Source organism: Cajanus cajan, chromosome 1 (assembly GCF_000230855.2).
Source record: "Cajanus cajan strain Asha chromosome 1, NIPB_CcT2T_4, whole genome shotgun sequence".
In the NCBI taxonomy this organism is placed as follows: Eukaryota; Viridiplantae; Streptophyta; class Magnoliopsida; order Fabales; family Fabaceae; genus Cajanus; species Cajanus cajan.
This window is the reverse complement of record NC_138517.1, coordinates 6,316,803-6,344,247: the sequence shown is the minus strand read 5'-3', so window position 1 is coordinate 6,344,247 and position 27,445 is coordinate 6,316,803. Positions and strand designations below refer to the sequence as shown.

At 30.4% G+C, this 27,445-nt stretch overlaps 3 protein-coding genes and 1 pseudogene across 11 annotated transcripts; all 4 read right to left on the bottom strand.

Moving 5' to 3' along the window:
• Positions 1 to 1,672: 1,672 nt before the first annotated feature.
• Positions 1,673 to 5,292, bottom strand: LOC109792181 (enolase). Of its 6 annotated transcripts, XM_083073627.1 has the most exons (9): positions 5,153 to 5,292; positions 4,170 to 4,224; positions 3,202 to 3,282; positions 2,895 to 3,089; positions 2,756 to 2,806; positions 2,560 to 2,648; positions 2,291 to 2,342; positions 2,082 to 2,138; positions 1,673 to 1,971 (listed from the first exon to the last, which is right to left on the bottom strand). In XM_083073627.1, the coding sequence occupies exons 2-9, from the start codon at positions 4,203 to 4,205 to the stop codon at positions 1,891 to 1,893; spliced, it is 642 nt and encodes a 213-aa protein (XP_082929753.1). In that variant the 5' UTR covers positions 4,206 to 4,224; positions 5,153 to 5,292; the 3' UTR covers positions 1,673 to 1,890. The 6 variants fall into 6 exon arrangements, with proteins under 6 accessions (XP_082929753.1, XP_082929752.1, XP_082929757.1 ...); XM_083073626.1 differs by lacking the exon at positions 5,153 to 5,292 and having other exon boundaries at positions 4,170 to 4,373; XM_083073631.1 differs by lacking the exons at positions 4,170 to 4,224; positions 5,153 to 5,292 and adding an exon at positions 4,225 to 4,368.
• LOC109789243 (uncharacterized) lies at positions 5,213 to 8,292 on the bottom strand. 3 transcript variants are annotated; one of them, XM_083073619.1, is made up of 2 exons: positions 6,408 to 8,292; positions 5,213 to 5,348 (listed from the first exon to the last, which is right to left on the bottom strand). In XM_083073619.1, exon 1 carries the CDS (start codon positions 8,058 to 8,060, stop codon positions 6,420 to 6,422), a length of 1,641 nt encoding a protein of 546 aa, XP_082929745.1. In that variant the 5' UTR covers positions 8,061 to 8,292; the 3' UTR covers positions 5,213 to 5,348; positions 6,408 to 6,419. The 3 variants fall into 3 exon arrangements, with proteins under 3 accessions (XP_082929745.1, XP_082929743.1, XP_029125241.2); XM_083073617.1 differs by lacking the exon at positions 5,213 to 5,348 and adding an exon at positions 5,427 to 5,672; XM_029269408.2 differs by lacking the exon at positions 5,213 to 5,348 and having other exon boundaries at positions 6,323 to 7,709; positions 7,802 to 7,940.
• Positions 8,293 to 9,820: 1,528 nt separating this feature from the next.
• LOC145956385 (enolase-like) lies at positions 9,821 to 12,790 on the bottom strand (annotated as a pseudogene). The gene is made up of 14 exons (XR_014432743.1): positions 12,727 to 12,790; positions 12,418 to 12,581; positions 12,246 to 12,299; positions 12,064 to 12,165; positions 11,891 to 11,971; positions 11,704 to 11,778; positions 11,392 to 11,454; positions 11,242 to 11,322; positions 10,935 to 11,129; positions 10,795 to 10,845; positions 10,615 to 10,687; positions 10,439 to 10,490; positions 10,230 to 10,286; positions 9,821 to 10,119 (listed from the first exon to the last, which is right to left on the bottom strand). The product of XR_014432743.1 is annotated as an enolase-like (transcript).
• A 1,175-nt stretch (positions 12,791 to 13,965) lies between these two features.
• On the bottom strand, positions 13,966 to 15,526 carry LOC145957396 (uncharacterized). The gene is made up of 2 exons (XM_083073648.1): positions 14,681 to 15,526; positions 13,966 to 14,129 (listed from the first exon to the last, which is right to left on the bottom strand). Exons 1-2 carry the CDS (start codon positions 15,269 to 15,271, stop codon positions 14,103 to 14,105), a joined length of 618 nt encoding a protein of 205 aa, XP_082929774.1. The 5' UTR covers positions 15,272 to 15,526; the 3' UTR covers positions 13,966 to 14,102.
• Between the last annotated feature and the right edge of the window lie 11,919 nt (positions 15,527 to 27,445).

The following is a 27,445-nucleotide window of genomic DNA, read 5'->3' as shown; positions in this document are numbered from 1 at the left end:
TTTCTTTAGCACTCTTACAATTTGAAATTCTAAAATATTCATCAATTCCTAAAGCAGAAGTGATTATATTTTTGGCTTTTAAGTTATATTGAACCTTTCTTCTATCATCTTCACTCCATTGTTCTCTGGGCAAATTTTTTATTTCATGACCTACTACAATAGTGGGAATGAAAGGACCAATTTCAATAGCATCCCATATGTTTAAGTCTATGGCTTCTATAAAAATTTGAATCCTAGATTTCCAATAATGATATCCTACCCCATTGAATATAGGAGGTCTATTAATAGAGTTTCCTTCAGGAAATAACAAATTTGATGAGGCCATTTCAAATCTTGAAGCTTTTAAGCCTTATACAAGAAACCTACTCTTGATACCACTTGTTAGTCAAGTAGCCTCGTGTAACTTAAGAGGGGGGGTGAATTAAGTTATATAATTTTTCTTCTCTTTATTAGTTTTTCTAACTTCTTTCTTATAAAATCAATATCATAAACAATTTGTACGTAATGATGCAAAAAACTTCACAACAAAATTAAAAGTATAGGGATAGAGAATTGCAAACTTGATTTTATACTGGTTCGGCCAACCTTGCCTACATCCAGTCCTCAAGTCACCCACTTGAGATTTTTCACTATGCTTGTAACCTTTACAAGACTCAAATTCTCCAACACCTAGGAATTCTCTTTCCTCATGTTGAGAATCACAGACCACCAAGGACAACAACAATTTCCCCTTTACAGATCAATAGAAAAGATGAATGAAGTAGAACAACTCTCTTTGAAGAGTGGATTTTACACTTTGTTGATCTAGTAGAACTCTTTAGATAATATTTGCAAATGATTTTTGGCCAAGTGATTATAAAGATAATTTTTCACAATTGAGTTCGTAACCTTTTTCTGAAAAATTATTGGTATTTATAGATGATTGTTTCATAGGTCATGACTTTTCATGAAGAGTTGTGTCTTTCTAAAATTTTCCAGAAAATAGGCTCTGGTAATCGATTACAAGACTTGGTAATCGATTACAACGGTTTAATTTCAAAACGTTTGGAACGTTGTAAAATTTAAATTCAAATTTTAGAACTTTTATCATCTGGTAATCGATTACAGGGAATGGGTAATCGATTACCAGAGCACGTTTTAATAAGTGCATTTTATTCAATACTCATTTGTCAAATAATTTTCTTCTTTTAATTTTCTGTCTTTCTTCCTTTCTCTCGATATATCATTCGCATCTTTCTAACCCAATTTATATTTCTCATCTTTTTTCATTTAAAATTCTATTAATTAAAACTGTATTCTATATAATCTTATTCATGTTTTAATTAGTGTTATTTTCGATTAAACATTTACATTCTTACATCAACATCAAATGAATACATATAACATGTTAGTAATTGTAATTCAAGATGTTCAACACATGTCATATTGTTGCAAAATAGTAACAAAAGTTAGTAAAAATCATGGTATAAATAAATTCTCAAGTTAAAAACCAAATTGCTAGTTTATATTAAAAACTAAAGAATTCAAGTTAATAAATGTAAAGTCCCATTAATAAAAGTATGTTTGTTGATTAAAATCTTGTTGAAGAAGTTACTTATTCGAGAGTTATTACCATTTAAAGTTATGGAAACCAAATTTGATAGATAACATAGTGTGATTGCAGGAAAACCAGTTTAGACATAATTCATAAGGATTTGTATTAATAGTTGATAATATTCCAACAAGCCAAACCATAGAGAAAAATATAGTGCCCTATTTTCTCGCTTCAAAATCCCACGCTCAAAAAACCTATATTCTCTTAAAAGAAGACTAGTTTAATTTTGGCAAAAATACAAAAGCCCCACAGAATCTTATTCAAATGCTACTTAGTGATCCTGTGCTAAACAACAATCAGTAGGGTTCCACTGGGGCTCTGAATTTGGAACCAGCATACACAGCAGCAGAACCAAGTTCCTCCTCAATCCTCAGAAGCTGCAATAACACAGCCCAGAGAAGGGTAAGTGACAATTGTTTCCAAGGTATTCAAGTAACTCAGTTCATCTGAAAAAGAAAAAAGAAATGATAATCTTGGCGGTTTTTACCTGGTTGTACTTGGCAAGCCTTTCAGATCGGCAGGGAGCTCCAGTTTTGATTTGCCCCTGTTAAATAATCCACAAAAGATGATCAAATTATATCAGCTATCAGCTAAAGGTAAAAAATTCGTGTTTCAAAATTTAGACACAATTTGTCCGAAAAGACACCACTGGAGCCAAAAAAGATGATACGAATAAACAAGCTTCTGATAACTTACGGTTGCTAACCCAACTGCGAGGTCAGCGATGAAGGTATCCTCAGTTTCACCACTACAAAAACCAAGATGGAACACATTAGTAAGCACATGCAAAGAATAATACAATGTCGGAAAACAGAACAAATGGATACAAGGGGATAAAGAAAAACAATGAAACTTTTTTAGACATCAAGTAAGCACATGCAAAGAATAATATAATGTTGGAAAACAGAACAAATGGATACAAGGGGATAAAGAAAAACAATGAAACATTTTTAGACATCAAGTACCTCCTGTGGCTAGTCATGACACCCCAACCAGCTTTTTTAGACATTCTCACAGCTTCAATACTTTCAGTTACACTACCAATTTGATTCACCTGACATTCATATAAATAAATAAATAAATTTCCTAGTTATAGTTGATAGAGAACTTCAGATTAAAAACATAACCTAATTAACATGGTAAAGGCAAAAGTTAATTTACCTTCAACAGAAAGGCATTGCAAGCCTTCTCCTGAATTGCTTTCTCCACACGCTGCAGAGTTAATAATAGACAGAATATTGTCAAAATGATGCATGTTTGCAGAACATAGCCCACAGGTTTTGAAGTTAATATAGCATACCTTTGGATTGGTGACAAGGAGATCATCACCAACAATTTGCACCTGCTGACCAACTTCAGCCGTTAATTTTGCATAGTGCTCCCAGTCATCCTGGTCAAATGGATCCTCAATGGACACAATTGGATAATCTGTCACATATGATTTGTACACATTCTTCAAGCTGTCTCCTGAGATTTTTTGTGATCCATCATTGTTCTGCAATAAGGTAGTCAATTTTATAGTTAAAGCATTTGACAAAGAAATACTTCTCAACTGAGGAAGATGAAAATTTAAGGAAAAAATGGGAAAAAATTTGTAATCTTTCAACCTCTTCCTTAAAATTCAAGTCATATGTTTTGTCCTTGCTGCCATAAAATTCTGAAGCAGCAACGTCCATCCCAATTACAACCTGTGGTAATAGTAATTAATTAGCCATATATTAAGATGCTAAAACAGATTTAGTAGATGAAGACTCAACCTTTCCAGTGTAACCAGCTTTGGCAACTTTAGCTTTTTGTATTTTAGTTGTGCAACATTACTATTTTTTCTTGAGTTAACGGTGTCTTTCGTTTCAATAAAATTGTCAACTTTTATTTTTCCTCTTGACTTTTAAAATCCTCACTTTTCCCCTCTGCATTTTGTAAATACCTAAAATTTTGTCCATTAGTCTAGTTTTGTTACGTTGCCATACTATTACTTAATGATCTATCTAACAAGAGAGACGAAATATGTGTTCCATAACTAGGACACAAATAAGAAAGATCACCCAATAACAGGGTAAGCCTAAGGAACAAAAATATCAAAATTTAAGATTAACATTTATCAGGAATCACGAGATAATTATCTTAATCAGAACATAACATAAAGATTAAAGTAGTTGCTTTGAAACATACACCTAGGCGATCTCACATTTTTTGAAAAGCTTCCAGTTTGAGTTGTTTTGTCACCAAATCAGCTACTTGATCTTTGGTTCCACAGTGCACAAGCTCAACTACACCATCTCGAGTTGATTTATAAAGACTATACAAGTTCTTTGAAATTGAACATCCATTTCAAGGGGAAATATGAATCAAAATCCTTACACATGGAGACCGATATTGTTTTGTTCGATAGACGAAACAATCAAGAAGGTTTAAGTGAAGTCTAATTGTTATCCACGGGGGACAAATTTAAAAATGAAAACTTGGGAACTAACCGTGAGAAAATCATTTTGGTAAAATATACCAATGAATCGTATGAGGTTAGACATAGAACTAGGCATTCACCAGTTCAGAATCCTCTTAAGTGATCACTTACCAAGAAGACTGTGTTACACGGGTCAGCCAAAAGCATCAATTTCACCACGAGGTACCTTGCAGATGACAGTCATAGTCAATATTGCTTTCCAATGAATCAAATATCTTCATATCAAAATATTCTGGCCACTTGTACTTTGATGTGTCTCAACAATCTCTATAGATTTTGCAGCAATACAAGATCTATCCAACTTTATGCAAGTAACTGTGAGCAACAATAAGCATATTTTACGTTAAAGCCTTGATTTTAAATTTGTATCTTGCAATGTTTACGTGAAGAAGCCAGCTATGCTACAAAAAGGGTTTCTGCACAAGCATGAAATAAACGGCTGGAGGGAAGGCAGGTCAGACCAATTGATAAGATACTGCTATGATCTGATAAATATCTAAAACTATTCTAGAATAGGCTACGGATTGATTATCTTTTCGGTCCATTCATTCCCAATCATTGGTACTATATAACCAGTACAGTGAGTCAATATGTGGCTTTCCACAAAATTCTGTAACAAAAAAGAATATAAAGTGTAGTAACAGAGGAATATAATATAATAACAAAATGCAATAAAACAAAGAAATGCAGAAATTATATAGCTATTATCCTATTTGATACTCCTCATGATATTAGATACAGTCTTGCAATTTCATGGGCCGCTTAGTTTCTCTTTTGGGTCTGGACTCATAGGTTGTGTTGCTAACATCTACACTAGCGGAGGCATGACTTAAGTTGGCCAAGCATTATTATAATATATTAATTTGATACAATTGTGAACTCAATGTTTATTAAACCTACTGACTGTAATTCTAGAAATGAAGGTCTTTTCAACTGTATACTTGTATATACCACAGCTAGAAACAAGGGTTTGTGTATATGAAACCTAAGTGTATATACAACATTATTTATGCACTTCATTTTACAAATAAGTTATCTTCGGGCAACATTTAACAGTATAAAAAGAATGGCTCTTGAGTTAAAAAAAACTTTACCTTATTGGCAAGATAACTGTAGTTTAATGTAGAGGCAGCAAAACCAAAAGATTCCATCAGGTGACAGAGATTCTAGCAGCCATCTTTGCAAAAATTGAATATTTGACAACTGAATTGAGGCTCGAGCCACCCTGTCCCTACTTAAGAGATTTAACTTGAATGCTATGTCATCTACAATTCCAGAAGACTCATGACCCTAGACCACAGGTTTTTTGAAAATGCAATCAGCACCTTTCATTGCCTAACAACAAAGGTAGCTTACACAAACCAGGAAAATAACAAAAACCAAAGAGCTAATAAGTCATAAGCACTCCCCACACAGAAGAACAGAGTGAAACACAGCCTTCTGGTTTCTGTCTAGATTGATATTTGCATGGCCACAACAAGCTTGTCTCCAACAAGTAGTTCAATCATAGCCCTTTCCTCCAAATTCACAAAGCCAGGTAGCTTAAAGCACAAATTGGCATGATGCATTCCATGGTAATTGAAATGAAAAATCACTTGCAAAATGGAAATTTTACTGAAATTCAATACAATCATTTGATTGTTAGATGAAAAAAATCTACTGGTTATTGAATATATGCAAAATTTAACCATCAAATTTTCAATGTTAGGCTCCTAGCTTTTATTGACAAGAACAAACACTAGTGCTTTTTGCTAATTAACCTGTCCGCATCTACTATAGATATTGCCTTAGTGCAGCTGCTCCTTAGAATCCAACTATCTCCCGCATAAACAGAAATAAATTATTTACCCCACATTGTTAACATGGACAAATTAACTACCCTGTGAGGAATGTAATGGTAGTTCTATAAGATATTGTCAAAATAATAGAGTCTTTAGTTTTCATCCTATCAGTGGTAGAGTGTGGAAAAAAAATGAATTGGTCCTTTAAAAAGCTTTAACAATTTTGTTGAGAAAAATGTAAAACACAACAGAATGATAGAAAAATATCCTAGTAAAATAAGAGACGAAATTAAACTGACTGAAAAATTTCACCCTAAACCCAAGATGAAACACAGATTAGTCAGAATTGGATTGAAAATAGTTAACATAATGACCACCAGTAGATTAAAGAAGCTGATTCATTGGAACACAATTGCATATATAAACAATTGAAAGTAGGTAAGGAATAGTAAATACGAATAAAGAGAATGAATGATTGACTACTTTTTGCTTTCAATGAGTTATAATGAATGATTGACTACTTTTTGCTTTCAATGAGTTATTTATTAGTAACTAGAAAGCATCTCACCTGATTTAACACTTACAATAAGCCTCTAGCAATCATTTCTCGGAGAAGTTCCTCTGCCTTATCATTCTCGTCTTTTTCAAATAGAGCAGAAATAATTATTTCAAAAGTTATAGCATCAGGAATGCAACCTTTCTCTTCCATTATTGACTGCAAGGCCAATGCTTCATCAAACAACCCCACTTTACAAAGTCCATTGATCATAGAATTATATGTCACGACATTCAGATTATGGCCTTTAATCAAAAGATACCGAAAAACTTCTTGTGCTTTCTCAAGTCTTCCACCTTTGCACAGTCCATCAATAAGTATTGTGTATGTGTACTTATTTGGCTGAATTCTCCAACTAATCATTTTCTTGAATAATGCAATTCCTCTATCTAGATGACCATTTTTGCATAAAGCATCCAATAAGGAACTGTAGGTAATTATATTGGCAGGTTGACCTCTATCATGCATCTCATCAACAAGATTCCAAACATCAGCTATCCTTCCCGATTTGCACAGACCATCAATAAGTGAACTATAAGTTACTGTATCAGGAATTATATTTTTATTTTTGCGTTGCATGTCTTCAAAAAGATTGATGGCTTCATCTATCATTTTCTTCTTACATAATCCATCAATCATGATATTATAGCTAATAACACTAGGTGTCACTCCTATTTGGGACATAGAGTTGAATACATGCTTTGCTTTTTTCACTTCATTTACCATGCAGTATCCGTCCATTAATGTATTATAAGTAATAACATTAGGTTCCACATCTGATTTTACCATCGAAGCTATCACAATTTTAGCTTCTTTTATCTTTCCTTCCTTACATGAGGCATCAACCAATATGTTGAAGGTATAAATATCTGGGTTGATGTTTTTTAATTTCATATCATTTAACAAAGCAATTGCTTCTTTGAAATGACCCATAATACAAAAGCCATACATTAAACTACTGAAAGTGACAACATCCGGAGAAATCTTTTTGATAAGCATTTTAGAATACAAATTACAGGCATCAGCAACAAGTTTATTTTTGCATAAGCTGTCAATGAGTGTGTTATACATTACCACATTAGGTTTAATTGAATGCCCTTCAATCCTTTTGAGTAACTCTATGCCAGCCTTTGTTTCTCCTGATTTACAAAGACCATCGATCAAAGTCCCATAACTAACATGGTTCAACTGAAATCCTTGAGCTTTAACGCAATCATGAAATTGCAGTGCTTTCCTAAGCTGACCACAAAGACAGAAGCCTTTGATGAGTGTATTGAAGGTAATTGCATCTGGCTTATATCCCATTTTGAGAATCTTGGCGAACACAGAAAAGGCAAAATTGATGTGACCGAGGTGGCAGAAGCAATTGATGAGGATGCTCAAAGTAACAAGGTCTGGTGTAATACCTTTGAATTCCAATTGTTTGGAAAGGGAAATAGCAGTTGGGTAATGCTTCATCTTGACAAGGGATCCCAAAATGTGGTTAAAATGGAAGATGGGTGGGGAAGGATGCATATGGAGCATGCGATTGAATGAGGCAACGGCATCGTCGTGATTGAGAGATTGAGAGTGGAAGCTTGCATTTGCATAAAAAGGAAGAAACTTTGGAAACCTAAACCTTAATACTGACAAAGACATTGGAGGAAGCCAGGCATTTAAGGTCATCAGATCAGTCAACGGCGGAGAAGGAGTAGCCCTCCGATAGCACAGGTTCCGGCTTCGACGGTAGCCCTCAACTCGACCTGAGAAAACTGCAGCGGTTAGGCAAGGGTTTGCAGTGAACTCCTACACAAACCCTAAGAGCTAGTTTCTAAAATCTACTCATTTCTTCTATGATAACACGTGAAAAAGAAAAAGAAAATAGAAATGGATTCAGAATACACTAATGTGTTTATTCTTTATTTCTGCATTATGTTCATGCTTCTTTAATTTTTTTTTTTAAAAAATCTCACCCCGTTAGTTATGATATGTTTCTGAATATTTTTGTTGGTTCAATACATATAATAAAATTTTACTTTATATAATTAAAATTTATTATAAATGCTTATTTTTAAATATAAAGTATATTATTATTATTATTAAAATTTATAATGATAAAAAAAATTTATCATATGAATTATATTTTAAATTTATAATGAATAACTTATATTTTTAATATAAAGTTATTTTTAACTATTCGTATTTTTAAAATATTAAAACTTAATTTAAAAAAATAGATCGAAAGATCCAAGGTGTCAAGAAAAAAATTCTAAGAATATTCGCATGGAAGAGATTTTATGCGAATTTAATGAGAGGTTTTAATGCATTAGTATGTTATTGATTTTTAAAAAAATTTAAAATTAGGTCCTTAATTTTTTTGACACCAGATTAGGTCCGTAATTACAAAAATTATAATTGAATAACTTTAATTTCTATAAAACCACAAAAAAATTTTAACTATTCACATTTTAAAAATATTAAAATTTGATTTGATTTATAAAAAAAATAGACCGAAAGATCTAAGGGGTCAAGAAAAAAAATTCTAAGAATATTCGCATGGAAGAGATTTTATGCGAATTTAACGAGAGGTTTTAATACGTTAGTAAGTTATTTATTTTTTAAAAAATTAAAATTAGGTTCTTATTTAGAGAAGTTTTTTTTTTTTTTAGAATCATGATACTTGAAAATAACATATTTAGAAATCATGATTTTTTATTTTTTTTGGGTAAAGATTAGAAATCATGATAAAAAATCATGATTTTGAGAATAGTTAAAATTAATTTAGTTATTCATAAAAAAATTTAGAAGTATAAATTTTTTGTTTTATTAGAATATTACTTTTTTTTTTCTTCATCCAAACCAAAAATAAACACATAGTTACCGTGTCTTTTTCCAAGAATGAAGTGTATGTTATTGTCCAATTTTTTATTCAATACTCATTTGTCAAATAAATTTCTTCTTTTAATTTTCATTCTTTCTTCCTTTCTCTCGATATATCATTCGCATCTTTCTAACCCAATTTATATTTCTCATCTTTTTTCATTTAAAATTCTATTAATTAAAACTGTATTCTATATAATCTTATACATGTTTTAATTAGTGTTATTTTCGATTAAACATTTACATTCTTACATCAACATCAAATGAATACATATAACATGTTAGTAATTGTAATTCAAGATGTTCAATACATGTCATATTGTTGCAAAATAGTAACAAAAGTTAGTAAAAATCATGGTATAAATAAATTCTCAAGTTAAAAACCAAGTTGCTAGTTTATATTAAAAACTAAAGAATTCAAGTTAATAAATTTAAAGTCCCATTAATAAAAGTATGTTTGTTGATTAAAATCTTGTTGAAGAAGTTACTTATTCGAGAGTTATTACCATTTGAAGTTATGGAAACCAAATTTGATAGATAACATAGTGTGATTGCAGGAAAACCAGTTTAGACATAATTCATAAGGATTTGTATTAATAGTTGATAATATTCCAACAAGCCAAACCATAGAGAAAAATATAGTGCCCTATTTTCTCGCTTCAAAATCCCACGCTCAAAAAACCTATATTCTCTTAAAAGAAGACTAGTTTAATTTTGGCAAAAATACAAAAGCCCCACAGAATCTTATTCAAATGCTGCTTAGTGATCCTGTGCTAAACAACAATCAGTAGGGTTCCACTGGGGCTCTGAATTTGGAACCAGCATACACAGCAGCAGAACCAAGTTCCTCCTCAATCCTCAGAAGCTGCAATAACACAGCCCAGGGAAGGGTAAGTGACAATTGTTTCCAAGGTATTCAAGTAATTCAGTTCATCTGAAAAAGAAAAAAGAAATGATAATCTTGGCGGTTTTTACCTGGTTGTACTTGGCAAGCCTTTCAGATCGGCAGGGAGCTCCAGTTTTGATTTGTCCCTGTTAAATAATCCACAAAAGATGATCAAATTATATCAGCTATCAGCTTAAGGTAAAAAATTCGTGTTTCAAAATTTAGACACAATTTGTCCGAAAAGACACCACTGGAACCAAAAAAGATGGTACGATTAAACAAGCTTCTGACAACTTACAGTTGCTAACCCAACTGCGAGGTCAGCGATGAAGGTATCCTCAGTTTCACCACTACAAAAACCAAGATGAAACACATTAGTAAGCACATGCAAAGAATAATACAATGTCGGAAAACAGAACAAATGGATACAAGGGGATAAAGAAAAACAATGAAACTTTTTTAGACATCAAGTACCTCCTGTGGCTAGTCATGACACCCCAACCATCACAGCTTCAATACTTTCAGTTACACTACCAATTTGATTCACCTGACATTCATATAAATAAATAAATAAATTTCCTAGTTATAGTTGATAGAGAACTTCAGATTAAAAACATAACCTAATTAACATGGAAAAGGCAAAAGTTAATTTACCTTCAACAGAAGGGCATTGCAAGCCTTCTCCTGAATTGCTTTCTCCACACGCTGCAGAGTTAATAATAAGACAGAATATTGTCAAAATGATGCATGTTTGCAGAACATAGCCCACAGGTTTTGAAGTTAATATAGCATACCTTTGGATTGGTGACAAGGAGATCATCACCAACAATTTGCACCTGCTGACCAACTTCAGCCGTTAATTTTGCATAGTGCTCCCAGTCATCCTGGTCAAATGGATCCTCAATGGACACAATTGGATAATCTGTCACATATGATTTGTACACATTCTTCAAGCTGTCTCCTGAGATTTTTTGTGATCCATCATTGTTCTGCAACAAGGTAGTCAATTTTATAGTTAAAGCATTTGACAAAGAAATACTTCTCAACTGAGGAAGATGAAAATTTAAGGAAAAAATGGGAAAAAATTTGTAATTTTTCAACCTCTTCCTTAAAATTCAAGTCATATGTTTTGTCCTTGCTGCCATAAAATTCTGAAGCAGCAACGTCCATCCCAATTACAACCTGTGGTAATAGTAATTAATTAGCCATATATTAAGATGCTAAAACAGATTTAGTAGATGAAGACTCAACCTTTCCAGTGTAACCAGCTTTGGCAATGGCAGTCTTCAGAAGCTCGAGACCTTCTTTGTTTTCCTGTAAATTTAACAGAAAAAACATACAATGTGGGGTGATAAAATTGTATTGAACCAGCAGTTATAGATAGTTAATGCTCGGTGTACACTGTACAGTAACAGCAGAAAAACATGATAATCTTTTATATATTTTTGGATTATTGAATAAAGATATTGATATGCAGAGAATATAAATAGCTCAGTTAAAAATTATTTATATTTCTTTTAAATAATGCTTAGATCTCTCAAACCAAAAGGAGCAGGTAAGGACCTGGATATTAGGAGCAAAGCCACCTTCATCACCAACGTTGGTAGCATCCTGTCCGTACTTCTTTTTAATCACCGCCTGCGAGATGAACAGATCAACATCTCAAATTATGACCACTAGTAACAATGATTTTTCCTTTCATCCAAATATTTTTAATTTTAAAAAGAAAACTGATGAAAAGGACAGTAACCTTAAGATGATGGTACACTTCTACACCCATTTTCATTGCTTCTTTGAAGGAAGATGCCCCGACAGGGCGAATCATAAACTCCTGTAGAAGACGTAGGGTAAGTAATTCAATAAATAAATAATATATATATATATATATATACGTGTTCAATTGCAATATTAAATAGACATTACCTGCATTGCTAGCTTATTTCCTGCATGTGAGCCTCCATTGATAACATTGAATGAAGGCACAGGCAGTACCAAATTCTTGTTACCAGCCAGATTGGCGATGTGCTAAAAATTAAAAATAGAAAGCAGACCATGAGAATACAAGATACACAAATAGGAACTATTATTAGTGAAACCTCACATACCTTGTACAGTTGAATTTTCTTCACTGCAGCACCGGCCTTACAGACAGCAAGTGACTAATGTGTAGTCTGGCTTTGGTATCTTCTTCTATCATTTTTCCAAAACATAATTAACATAAAGAGCAAACCTTGTAACTTAAATTAAAAACAAAGACACAAACTATGGAAACAGTACAGGGAAGAAATCAGTCCTACTTGTAGTTCTGTTGGTTGGTGGTGGTGAATATATTATGAGCTTGCATATGAAGAGTTCAGCCATTTGTCTATACATCTGGAGATCAAGGTTTTCCACATTTGGTATATCACTTGCACCAAAGAATTTTACTCTGGCAGAGGAACCTAGTTCAACATTACAAAATGCATCAGAAGATTTATCACAGAAATGAACACACTTGGTTCATTCAAGAATTAACAAGTCCAAAATAGAAATGCTACCCCCTCTATAATATGTTGACATACAAAGTTTGTTCTTGTTGTGACTCACAAAACAGAACAAGTTTCTGTAAACTCATTTGGGTGGAAACAAAATGTGAAGGGGGAATTTCCATGTGCAAATTGCACAATGTTTATCTCTTAGCTCACATGGATAACTAATAATACGCACGTAGAAACAACCAAACTGCATCACATAAACGATATGAACATTTATACATAGAATTATTTTACTTTTTGTATTCACTCATTAACTTCAAATTCAATATCCAACTCACTCAGAGCACAAAGAATCAACTTTCGTTTTCTTCTTGAAGGATCAATTGATACAAAAATATAACACAAGCACATCATTACCCTTTCACATTCCAACTCTTAAAATTAAAAAACAAAAGCAATACAAAAAGAAAATCTCCCAAATCTAGAAGCCATGATCATTTTGTAATTCGACAAGGTTCATCTACCTCGTTATTGTCCCAGTATAGAATGATAGAAAAAGCAAACTAATAAGAGTAGAAACTGATTTAATTGAAAATTTTCACCCTTGGGTTTTGGGCCCCCTTCATACGTGGAAAATAGACCCAAATGTATAAGTTATTTATGTCTTATTTAACCAAGTGAGAAAGATCAAATTAGAGTTGAGAGTGAGAGGCTCATTAATGAGAGAGAACAGTTGCAAACAAATATAGAGAAGAGAAGAGAAAATCATAGTGCAGTTTGCATATCCATAGGATGAAGCACATTAGATGGAATTGGAATGAAAATAAATTGAAATAACCATCGGCAGATTAGAGAAGCCGACTGCTGACACATTGGAACACATTTGCATATATAAGTGATTGAAAATAGGTTACTTATAGTTAATATGAATCAAGAGAATCAATGACTAACTATTTTTTGCCACAAATCAAATGACCTAGTTATTCTTTAGTAACTAGAAAGCATCTCACCTGATTTAACACTTACAATAAGCCTCTAGCAATCATTTCTCGGAGAAGTTCCTCTGCCTTATCATTCTCGTCTTTTTCAAATAGAGAAGAAATAATTATTTCAAAAGTTATAGCATCAGGGATGCAACCTTTCTCTTCCATTTTTGACTGCAAGGCCAATGCTTCATCAAACAACCCCACTTTACAAAGTCCATTGATCATAGCATTATATGTCACGACATCCAGATGATGGCCTTTAATCAAAAGATACTGAAAAGCTTCTTGTGCTTTCTCAAGTCTTCCACCTTTGCACAGTCCATCAATAAGTATTGTATATGTGTACTTATTTGGCTGAATTCTCCAACTAATCATTTTCTTGAATAATGCAATTGCTCTGTCTAGATGACCATTTTTGCATAAAGCATCCAATAAGGAACTGTAGGTAATTATATTGGCAGGTTGACCTCTATCATGCATCTCATCAACAAGATTCCAAACATCAGCTATCCTTCCCGATTTGCACAGACTATCAATAAGTGAATTATAAGTTACTGTATTAGGAATCATATTTTTGCGTTGCATGTCTTCAAAAAGATTGATGGCTTCATCTATCATTTTCTTCTTACATAATCCATCAATCATGATAGTATAGCTATAAACGTTAGGTGCCACTCCTATTTGGGACATAGAGTTGAATACATGCTTTGCTTTTTTCACTTCATTAACCATGAAGTATCCCTCTATTAATGTATCATAAGTAATAACATTAGGTTCCACACCTGCTTTTACCATCAAAGCTATCACAATTTTAGCTTCTTTTATCTTTCCTTCCTTACATGACGCATCAACCAATATGTTGAAGGTATAAATATCTGGGTTGCTGTTTTTTAATTTCATATCATTTAACAAAGCAATTGCTTCTTTGAAATGACCCATAATGCAAAAGCCATACATTAAACTATTGAAAGTGACAACATTAGGAGAAATCTTTTTGATAAGCATTTCAGAATACAAATTACAGGCATCAGCAACAAGTTTATTTTTGCATAAGCTGTCAATGAGTGTGTTATACATTACCACATTAGGTTTAATTGAATGCGCTTCAATCCTTCTGAGTAACTCTATGCCAGCCTTTGTTTCTCCTGATTTACAAAGACCATTGATCAAAGTCCCATAACTAACATGGTTCAACTGAAATCCTTGAGCTTTAACGCAATCATGAAAGTGCAGTGCTTTCTTAAGCTGACCACAAAGACATAAACCTTTGATGAGTGTTGTGAGGGTTATTGCATCTGGCTTATATCCCATTTTGAGAATCTTGGCGAACACAGAAAAGGCAAAATTGATGTGACCGAGGTGGCAGAAGCAGTTGATGAGGATGCTCAAAATAACAATATTTGGTGTAATACCTTTGAATTCCAATTGTTTGGAAAGCGAAATAGCAGTTGGGTAATGGTTCATCTTGACAAGGGATCCCAAAATGTGGCCAAAATGGAAGATGGGTGGGGAAGGATGCATATGGAGCATGCGATTGAATGAGGCAACGGCATCGTCGTGATTGAGAGATTGAGAGTGGAAGGTTGCATTTGCATAAAAAGGAAGAAACTTTGGAAACCTAAACCTTAATACTGACAAAGACATTGGAGGAAGCCAGGCATTTAAGGTCATCAGATCAGTCAACGGCGGAGAAGGAGTAGCGACGGTAGCCCTCCGATAACACAGGTTCCGGCTGAGAAAACTGCAGCGGTTAGGCAAGGGTTTGCAGTGAACTCCTACACAAACCGAAAGAGCTATCTGCTAATTTATGAATGAAAACAGAACAATCATATATTTATTCAACAACAACTTTTAAGAAAGAGAAAATAGCAGCTGATTTTTGAAGGAAAACAACATTCATATTCACGCAATTTACGTTTGATTCAGTTTTCTAACTGCTGAATATAGTTTAAATAGAAACACGATTTATATAATTAAAACTTAGAAAAAAGTTGTTCACCTAGTTTTTAAAATCTACTCATTTCTTCTATGATAACATGTGAAAAAGAAAAAGAAAATAAAAATGGATTCAGAATACACTAATGTGTTTATTCTTTATTTCTGCATTATGTTCATGATTCTTTAATTTTTTTTTTTAAAAAATCTCACCCCGTTAGTGACTCTTTTTTTTTTTTTATTTTGTTGGTATTTTACATGTGAAGGAGTAAAAATAGAGAATTGTAAGTATGATAAGCCTAATATAGGATGCTGCATCTCTTAGTTCATTTTGTTGAAAAAGTAACTACACCGTTGTAGGATGAACTAAGTAAATGAAATAGCATAAAAAAAGAAAAAAAGATATTAGGGCATGGGTAGTGATACTTCATGTGGTTAAGGGTAGTGTTTTATAATACACTACTACAGTTTTTAATGATTAAAGTACACACTGTTATTTTGAATAATTTATTTTTTATTAATAATGTATAATTAATGTTATTTTATAAAGAGGTATATGTGTTATTTAAATAAATAAATAAGAGAGATTAGTATTCACTTAAAAATTAGAGAGGATGTGTGAGTAATATAAAGAAATTTTAGGAGAGATTAGTGGAATTTTCCCTTGAATTTATATTTTATAATAATTTTTTTAATATATAAATTATATTATAATTAAAAATTATTATAAATAAATATTTTATTATATTATAAAATGATAATAAAAAATTTATATTGAGATACAATAAAACTATTTTTAATTATTGATAATTTAAAAAAATTACATAATTAAATTATTTTTGTCTAATAAAAAGGTATAACTCATTCTTGCTAGATTAATGTTATAAGGATAGAATAGTATTTTTAGTCACAACTTCATGCTCAAATTGAAGATCAAATCATGATCTATAGTTAAACAACATATGTCATGTATATTATGTTTAATATTTGGTTCAATGGTTGATCATGTGTATAATTAAATATTTTATAAAAAAATTAATAAGTCATTAATTTAAGTAAAATTAGATTCAATTTTTTTTAAAAAAAATATGATCTCATGTTTGAATATTATGAATAAAAAAATGTAATTGAAAGATAAGACTTCAACAAAAATGGAGAGTTGAATTTTTTTAGTGGTTATCATCCATAAAATCAATAAATACTTCACATTAATAATGTGTATATATATATATATATATATATATATATATATATATATATATAAGAAGGGATTCGTTTATGCTATGAGTAAGTTTACCTAAATTTACTTCATTTAATAATTCATGTTCTTCATTAAATTTTAATAATCCAACTGTTGAATTCAAAGTTCTTAATGCATAGATCAAGTCTACAAATTTTTAAAAATTTTGAAAATCATTTGATACTTCATTTTATTAATTCAAATCAACGTATAAAATGATTTTATGATTATCCGACCATTTGAATCAATGAAATAAAATATCAAATAATTTTTAAATTTTTTTAAAGAGTTGCATACTTAATCTATACATTAAGAACTTTAAATTCAACAGTTGAATTATTAAAATTTGATGTAAGACGTGAGTTATTGAATGAGATAAGTTTAGATAAACTTATTCATGAAATAAACTAATTTCTTTTAAACATATATAGACTAAAATCCTCATAAATGACACCTCTGATGTATTGTTTATCCACAATAAATTTGTCATTTACAAGTTTACAACATAATAATAAAATCATGGTCAAAGCATAGAAGACACGAGCCAAATTATGAATTTAACACCATAACGGATGCATGAGAACAAGTATGTTTACCAAAGCAAACAAATCATAGATAAGTACTAACACTAAAAACATTTATTCCAAGGATTAACATATATTTTTTAATATGTATACTTTTACTTATCTTATTTTATAGTTTAAAACAAACTTTTTCTTCTTTATATTTATCCTTTTCAATATTTTTTAGTTTATATAGTTTAAGGTAAATCCTTTTAATCCATATTGATAATTATCTTCTAATGTTGTGTTGATGTGGTTAAAGTTTTCAATTTTGTGAGAATAAAAAAAAAGTGTCTCAATAATTAACGTCATAGGTGAAGGTACGTACGAAAGTAACATAAAGTATCGAAAAACCTAATTTAGAGTAATTTTAACAAAATAAAATCTGCATCAGAGACAGTTGAATTAGTCCCTATAGTTAAAGGTAGATGTTTTTAGTTTATATCGTTAATATTTTTATAACTTTGTGTTGATGTGATAAAAAAAACTTTAATTTCGTGAGAATAAAAAAGTGTTTCAACTATGAGTGTTACATATGAGGGTACAAAAAAGACATGAAGTGTCAAGAAATCTAATTTAGAATAATTCTAACAAAATAAAATTGACATTAAATACACAAAAAATTTTAAATTAATATCTTGGTTACATCAATACGAAAAGGAAAACATTACAACAAAAAAAAAAAATTAATGACAAAGATTAAAAAATTAAAAAAATTATAAGTATAGAGACTTAAAAGTATACAAACTAAAAGGTAATGTAAATGATATTATAGAGACTAAATAATATTTTAACATATTTTAAATTATAGAAACTAAAAAGATAAAATAAAGTGAAATTATAAAAATAAAAAGACATTTCAACCAGATTTTAATCTACTATATATCTCTGTGTGTGTTACTAAAGTTATTTTAATAACTACTATACATATTAGAAGAAAAAAAAGAGGTACTCTCTAGTTATAAAAAATAAAATAATGAGTGATTATTTAGACAGAGATTTGGAAACCAAATATCTTTGAAGTAGAGAAAAGAGATAATAAATAAATAGATTAAAGATAATAAAAGAAAAAGTAATTTAGAATTAGTTATAAGGATAAATTAGTTCAAAATTTGTGTATACAAAATTAGAATATCTCTTTTATTAATAGTATAGATATAAATGGAATAGGCAAATTTACATAATTAGATTTCTCTATATTTTATCACATGTAAATGTTGAGGTTGCTAAAGTCTTTTCAGTAACATTTTCTCTTTAGTTTTTTTTTTTTAACTTTTTTTAATTTTAAAAAATAATCTTTTTTGAAACTCAAAAGAAATTATAATATAAAAGAATATTTTATTTTATAATTAAATCTTTAATCTAAACTCTAATGTCACCAAAAAAAATTTTAAAACTTAAAAATGCCGTTTAATAAAAAATAATGAGTCCCTATATATTAGATACAAACATCTATCTTGTACAAGAATGTTTTTAAAAAAATTCTTCAAGGGTTTATAAGAATTTTTTTAACTTTTATTTAATTTTTTTTACATGGGATAGAAATATATATCTAGAAAAAAAAAAAGATATTTTTATTTAGAAGTCCAATTCTAATATATAAATTTTTAAATAATGTTTATTTCATAAGTAATAGAAAAAGAAAAATAGTTGTGCATAAGCACGAATTACTTATTAATTATGAGAAGAAGAAAAAAAAAAGAAAAAAAAAAGAAAAAAATTGAAAAAATATATTTTATGATCGTGACTGATTACAAATCAAATTTTATTTGTATAAAAATCTCTTAAAAGTATATATATTTTTTTATCACTTTTTAAAGGCTAAACATTCTTCCTAATCTTGTCAGGAAACAACAAATTAAAGTTCTTTTTTTTTTTTTTTTAATTTTGAGCACCAATTAATCTTCTTGTTGGTTTATGCCAGATATATCCTTCTCTGTCAAATATAAAAAATTGAAAATTGATCTCATGCAAAAATTATGTACCAGCTCTGTCAAATATATATGTGTTCTTACCGGAGATCTGCTGTAGTAATGATCCACCAAGTAAGATTGGTGAACCTCCTTCACTGGTACCTTGGTGCTCCAAGATGGGGGTGGTACCTGCAAAAGAGACTCTGATGTCAAAGTTAGGATTTGTATGAGTATGAGTCTCGTATAAGTAATGCACGTACCTTAGTGTGAATTAGGATTGCGTTGGGCCTTGGGCCCGATGATCCGGTTTCAGAACGGGCCGTTCTGGGTCCAGGTATTTTCAAAAAAATTATCATCCACGTGGCATCCACGTGGCCAAAAGTTAACTCCGTTTAAATAATTTGGACGGAAGTGCCACATTAAAACTACTTAATTAATTTGGGACTAAATTGAAACCAATTAATTAGTTTGGGACCAAATTGAAACCAAAAATAAAAGTGAGACTAAATTGAAACAAACAATTAATATAAGGGACCAAAATAGGGTTTTAACTTTTAACCTTGATTTTTTTTAAAACATTTGTTTGTTAAAAATAATTAATAATTAATTAACATCAACGAATTACGGTGTGTAAATCTACAATAATGATTATCATTACATAAAGTAAGATTATGAATCACAAAAATATTAGAATGGCTAAAGTTGTTTATGTTAGGATGTAAGTAAAGTCTCACATCATTCAAATAAAGACATGTATTTATATATACACAATTGTCTTTATTAATAGAAAGGTCTTTTTGGATGATGCACAACTGTTTAACCTTTCATTTTTTTTTCATGAGTTATATATACATAATGTTGTACAATAAAATATAAAAACTACGCATAGATTTTTATTTTCTATGATAATATGAAAAAAAAATACACTTATATTCTCTATATTTTTTTAAAATTGTATTCAATATCCTTTTATAATTTAGATATATGATAAGATCTATTAAAAAAAAATGTTACGCAAATCTCTTGACCCCAAAAATGCTTGTGAGGTGAGATGCATATGATTTTTAATGAATTTTTCTTTCTCGAAAATGCTCTCATCTTCTCCAATCATTCTCAGTAACAATATATAGATGGTCGGGTTAACAATTTCTAATCATTTAATGAGTAGCAAAGATCCTGAATATACAAAAATGGAAAATTAATTGGTTATTCCATGCAATAGGTATGACTGACAACTTCAATTATATGAACTATCTAAATTTAACATACTTACTTCTTGTTGTGACACTGTTTGTCCCATGCATTGAGTATATTTCAGGGGGGAAATTTGTTGAAAGAGATACATTAAAATTGAAAGGCCAATCAGCAATAATGCCCGAGGTTTGCTCTCATGACATGATTGTGCATTAAGTTGTGAATAAAAGCTATCATGTACTAATATGATGTGTATATTATTTTTCTCTATTGTCTTGCTAATGTTGTGAAACCAAAAGCAAAGTCAGAAAATCCTACTCTTGAAGCAAAGGCCGAAGCAGATGCATCAACTAATTCAGTAGCAAAAATTGACCATGAAAATGCAATTCCTACACATAAAGCAAATGTTTTAATTCCTTGATGGTTTACAAATTAAGAAAATTAGCCAACTATCTCTGTGGGACATCCTATGGAGCACTAGATAGTTATTATAAAGCTACGTATATATTTCATTAATTCCCTTTTTCTATACTGTTGCATTGCTACTACAAAATAAAATGATAAATAGTGGATCTTATTTTGCGGAGGTTTTAAAACCTTCCTTAAATTATTAAAATCTGTTATTTTTTTGATTAATTTGTAGAGGTTTATAACCTCCTCTAATTAAAATATTATTTTAATTTATAGAGGTTTATAACCTTCCCTAATTAAAAAATATTTCCTCACTTAAATATTTTTTCTCTAAAAGTTAAAATAAAAGGAAATTAGTATGTGACTCTACAAGTACTTCCCTCTCAAAAGATAAAAAAAATCTTTTCAACTCCCTCTTAAAAGAATCAGAAAAAGAAATCCCTAAACCCTCTTTATCAGTACATGGCTCCTTAATGTATCCTAAATCCTGTGATGATTCAAGTGCCTCCAAAGTGAACCCTAAATCCTGTTTGCATCATTTTGATTCCTTCTGCCTTGGACGCTCTTCCTCTGTTTTGTATTTATTGCACGTGCAATTCAACAAGGTTAGCTTCACCTTTCCAAACTTCATTTGCAATGATATTTTATTTATTTGGAGCGTTAAATCACTATTCATATATTGGTGTTTGTTTAACGTTTGAATACATGACCAATGCTTTTGACTCATTCCTCCTTTTTCAAATCCCTTAAAGTTGCCCGTGGATAATCTAATCCATCAATATCATAATTCCACCCACAAAACAAGTACGAGAATTTTATTTTATTAATATATATCTTTTTGAAGTTTGGATAAAGATAAACGTAAACGCAAGAGACGGAGATCTATGAGGTAGTGTTTGTTTCCAGTGATTTACTGTTTACGAGCAACGAAAGGTGAAGAAAGTGAGTGTTTGTTTCCGGTGATTTGCAAAGAAAGAAAGGCGAAGAAAAGGGGGAGAAGCTGAGATGTCATCCTCGCGTTTTTGCGAAGAAACGAGATGAAAGCCACGTAAGATTTGAGAAAACCCGATAATACCCTGTCCAAAAGCTGAAAAGAGGTGAAAAATTGAAGCAAAAATATGCTAACATTGAAGGGTATTTAGCTAAAGAGTCTCTTACCTTTTGTTTTCGATACATTAAAGATATCGAGACAAGGTTTAATAGACCTAAACGTGTTTGTGATGACCCAAATGACAGTGAGACTTCTTTCGTGTCCTCTATCTTTCCACCAATTGGTAAACCAGTAGGAGCTCGCTCAATGTTCACTTTAACTCCAATGCAAAAATTGCAAGCTCATCGATATGTGCTCCTTAATTGCACAATAGTCACACCATATGTGGAGTAAGTAAAATGAGATAAATTTTAATTATTAATCTACTTAAAAATAATAACCATGTGTATTGATTATAATAATTAATTTATGTAGTGAATTTAAACAATTTATAAAAAAGAGCTCAAGAGGAAGAAGACCTTCATCAACAGAGATAGAGAAGAGAGTCAATAAAGAGTTTGTTGATTGGTTTAGAAAACGGGTGAGTAGTCATTTAGTGGTGAGAGACATTTTTTTACCATATTTGTTTTAAACTCTAACTTCTAATCTTTTTAGATTATGAATCCAGACACAATGAATGAAATGTCTACTGATCTAAAGTTTATAGCACGAGGACCATTGGATAATGCAACAAGATTTACTGCATATAATATTAATGGGTTCAAATTTCGAACCTTGGCTCGAGAAGAGGGATTAAAAACACAAAATAGTGGTGTTTTTTTAACATCCAATACATCATGTGTTTCAAGTAGCGTTGATGGCAACTTAAGGCAAGCATATTTACCTTATTATGGGAAGTTGGAAGATATCATTGAGATTAACTATTATGGTCGGTTTACTGTTATCCTTTTCAAATGTAAATGGGCAGATACTACACGAAATAAAGGGTATAAAAAGGATTATTGGAATTTTAGTTGTGTTAATTTTGATAGATTGATTCATATTGGCGATCATGAAGAACATGAACCATACATTGAAGCATCTCAAGCACAAATGGTGTATTATGTAAATGATGTAGTCAATGCAGGATGGAGTGTTGTTGTACACATAAAGCCAAGAGATTTATATGACATGGGGGAAGAAGTAGAAGAAAATGCATATGAAAATGAGTCATACCAAGAGCAAGAACTTGAACAATTTTTTAGGCTTGATGATCAGTATGTACAATTGGCTACAAACCATCTAAATGATGATATAGTTGACTGAAGTTTGACTCCTAAAATAGTAAGAAGTTCACACTTGTCTAAATATTATTATTTATTGTTGCACTTCTTTAAAGGTAATAATTTGACTTATAAATGTTGTTATTATTTCATTTATTAATTATTTTAATTTTGTTTTAATTTACATAGTATGTCATGTTTAATTTTGTTGTTCTTTATTTATTCTTCTCATAATATTGTTGTCATGAATATGTAGTCATGCCAAAAGTGAAGCGTTTTAGAAATGCACAAAAATCAGTACCTCAACCACAATGTGATACACCTCTAACACAAGCTCCAACACATTCTGTTCCAGCAATGAATCCTGAAATTTCTTCCCTACCTAGTGATTCCTCACAAGCTCCTGAAGTCCCAACTGTTAATGTCCCTCTTTCTCATGTATCAACTTCTGAAGTTCCACAAGAAGATGAAACAACAAGACTTCATGTTGGACGTGAGTCTACACAATGTTGGACTATTGAGGCAATAGGTATATGAGTATTGTATTTTTTTTTTAATTATCATCATATGAAGTATATTACAATTTCTTATTAAGAAATTCTTTTATTGTCAAAGACTCTGAAGAAACGATCAAGAAGATTAAGGTGAAAGTTAGAGGAGTCAATAACTTACCTAGGGAGTTACGCATCATTGTGAATTTTGATGACCAAGGCCAAGCAATTGGTGAAGCACAAGCCTTGCTTGCAGGATTTCTTGGAACACTGGCATCTGATTGCAAGTTATTTCCTATGGATTATGATAGGTGGTCTGGACCTTCAAGAGTACCTAAAACTTATTTTGATGATTGCTTTGAAACAATTTTAAAGGTATGTTAATTAGTTATATATAACTTTGTATAACTACATTGCTTATATTTTCCTATCTTAACTATTTTTCATATATATCTCTATTATTTTGCATATGATATTGACAAATTTGTTTTTTTTAAGCCTCGATTTTATTTTAAGATTAATGAAGCTAGTGCAAAACGGTATTGCAAATTGAGTATGGGAAGAAAATAGGCTGCAAATAGGCAAAGCTTATGGAATGAATTCAATGATCCATCCAAAACAAGAGATGAAATCATAAGAAATGTGCCGATAGGCATAGATAAAGATCAATGGGCTCGTTTTGTTCATTATCGTCAAAAAACCATCAATATTGGTACAATTATATTATTTTAATTATTAAATTGTTTTTTTATAGCTAATTATATGATTACTATTACAATTTGTAACCTTCAAATTGCTTTGCTTATAGGAACTTTGTAGGAGAAATAAAGAAATTCGAAGCAAGCAAGTTATTCCACTCACTCGTGGATCCAAAGCTAATCCTAGAAGAAGAAATGAGTTGGTAATGACTCTATATGTTAACTTTTACTATTTAAAGAAGTTAAATGTTTACTTACTCTTTATTTATCTTAGTTGTTAGAAACTGGGAAGGTACCAAGTCGTGGACAATTATATATTGAAACTCATAAAAGGAAAGATGGATCATTTGTAACTGAAGAAGCAAAGACTATAGCGGTATGTTTTTTTTAGAAACATTATTTTCAAGTATTGTGCCTAATCTTAAAACTTTTATATTTGATTTTGTTACATGCCTGCAGGAACAAATTGAAGTAGGATTGACTCAAAGCACAGTTGATGAATCTGAAGTTTCTCCTCTTGATGTTGTTGGTAGAGTGTTAGGGTCAGAGCACTTTGGGAGAGTGCGATGCATGGGATTGGGAGCTGTTCTTTCTAATACATTCAAGAATACAAGACTTCGAGTTTTTAGCCTGAGCTCTTCTTCATCTGGTGTTGTCTTTCCATCTTCAAACCAAAGGCAAGAGAAGTACAACAATTTAGAATAAGCTTTTAAGGCCTACATGATAATGAAAGAAGGAAGGATCCTTGAAGAATTATATAGTTATTTCACTCCTGAAACACATGTAAGTAATTAATGTGCATTATGTATATGTGAGGTATCCCTAAAACTTGTTAATGTAATACACAATATTCTCTTAAAACTGTTTGACATATGTCTATAGTTAATTAATTTATTCATATTATTAAGGAAATATATTTTGTAATTGGTAGGGGTGCTTATTAAGCTAATATATAGTTTTGTAGGTAGATTTTATAGTTAACCAACAATATTGAGCCACATCTCTTCATTAACATCATTGTCTAATTTTCTTCATTTTGGCTGGTTCTTAATACTCTTTATCTCAAGTTAGGTCTATAAGTAAACATACATGATCAAAGTAATAACTATGCATAAGTTTGGAATATTAAAATAATTGTTTGGAATTGATTTTTTTATTATTGATTGTCATTATGATATAGTATGTGTGATACACCCTTGAATATAGTATATATAACTAACTATTTTTACTTTTCTTATTTCAGTCAAATGATGCTTCAAGTGTTCCTAATATACCTTTGGATGCAAGAGGATCTTCTAGTGCTAGCAACCCTTAGTTTGCTTATAATGTATTTTGGATTTAAAGTTTAATTAGTACAAGACTAATATTACTTTGTTATGGATTTTATGTCATACTTTGATTTACAATAGAAATTTGAATTGTAAATTTTTGAACTATACACTGTTATTTTTGTTATTGGAAATATAATTTCTAAGTCCATATTACGAGTATTCTTTTATTACATTTTTTTATAGATATGATAAGAAAATGGGAAATTGTAATACATGTAGATTATGAAATTAAAATAAGTATAAAAAATTGTCATATACAATAGGGAGAATTAGAAACTCGACTCTAAAATCTCTATTGTCAGAATGCTTTAAAAAAAAAACCTTCATAGTTAGTATAGTTTTAAAACATCTTTCAATAAACCTTCATAGTTAGCGTAGGTTTAAAGCCTCCTTTAAAAAACCTCCATAGTTAGTGTAGGTTTAAAACCTCCTTTAAAAAACCTCCATAGTTAGCGTAGGTTTGAAACCTCCTTTAGAAAACCTCCACAGTTAGTGTATGTTTAAAACCTCCACAAAAAAACCTCCGCAAAATACTATCGATAACGGAGGTTTTTAAAACCCCGCTAATTGCTTGTGACGAATGTAACTGCGGAGGTTTTTGAAAACCTCTGCAATTTATTTTGCGGAGGGTAAAAGCCTCCACTAAACGCAAAAATAACCTCCATTGTTTAGCACATTTGTTGTTAAGAGGAGGAAGCACGTGAGGATGGAGGTGTAAGTGGCAATGGTGTAGTTAAGGAAGTTGAAGGAGACTAAGGAAAAGGAGAGGTAAGTGAAATAGTTAGAGAAGATAAGGATATTTTAGAGAGAGAAAAATTCACTAAAGTCATGTACAGGTTATGACATGCATTTTTTTGGATTCAGGAGAGTTCGATGTAATATTTATTTAATTTTTAAAAAATCTTACTATAAATTTAAATTATGAAAAAGTATTAAGTACAATTTTTAAAAAAATATATGGACACTAACATAATTTAATCTATTAAAATTTGTTCTGACTATGATAGAAGTGGAATAAAAAAAAAAGCATTACTAATATTTATTTTTTGTGAAAATGATTAAAAGCTCTTGAAAAGAAAATAATCTTTCTAAAAAAAACACAGAAAGTTCTGAGGTCTGTTATGGGGGAAGGAATTTGTCATAAAAAAAATTATCTCTAATTAGTTAAATAAAATAATTATTAATTTTAAAATATTTATTTCACTATAAATTAATCATAATATATATTTACTTTATTTATACACATTTATTTATTTTTTTATGAAGATTAAGTATTATTATTATTATTATTATTATTATTATTATTATTATTGTGAAAAAAGAAAATTTCATGATTACGTAACTCTATTATAAAAATATTTGTGTGTGAATATTTTAAATTTTAAAATTTTTAAACTGATACAATTTATAGTTATAAAAATTAGAGGTGAATATTTAAACCAATCTACTATCGCATTCTAATTTTATTTACCATTTTAATTTTTTTTATAACAATTTAATTTTGCTTGTAACATTTTTCATTATAGAAGAGAGTTTTAAGAGATTAAATTGTCAAAATTTGTCTCTTTAAAATTAAAAAGATCTTACAATTAATTAATCATTTTTTTATTTAATATTTTTATTTTTTATTTTTTATTAATAAATTATAGAGCTTAATTTTAAATAATATTAAAAAATCTTACTTTGTTTATATACACAAAATGACTAAATGAATGAATAAAAACATATATTGTTATGTAGAAAGCAAAAACGAGATAAATAGAATGTAAAAAAAGAAGAAAAAAAAGGTGAGCCAATTCAGACCAATTTGACCCAA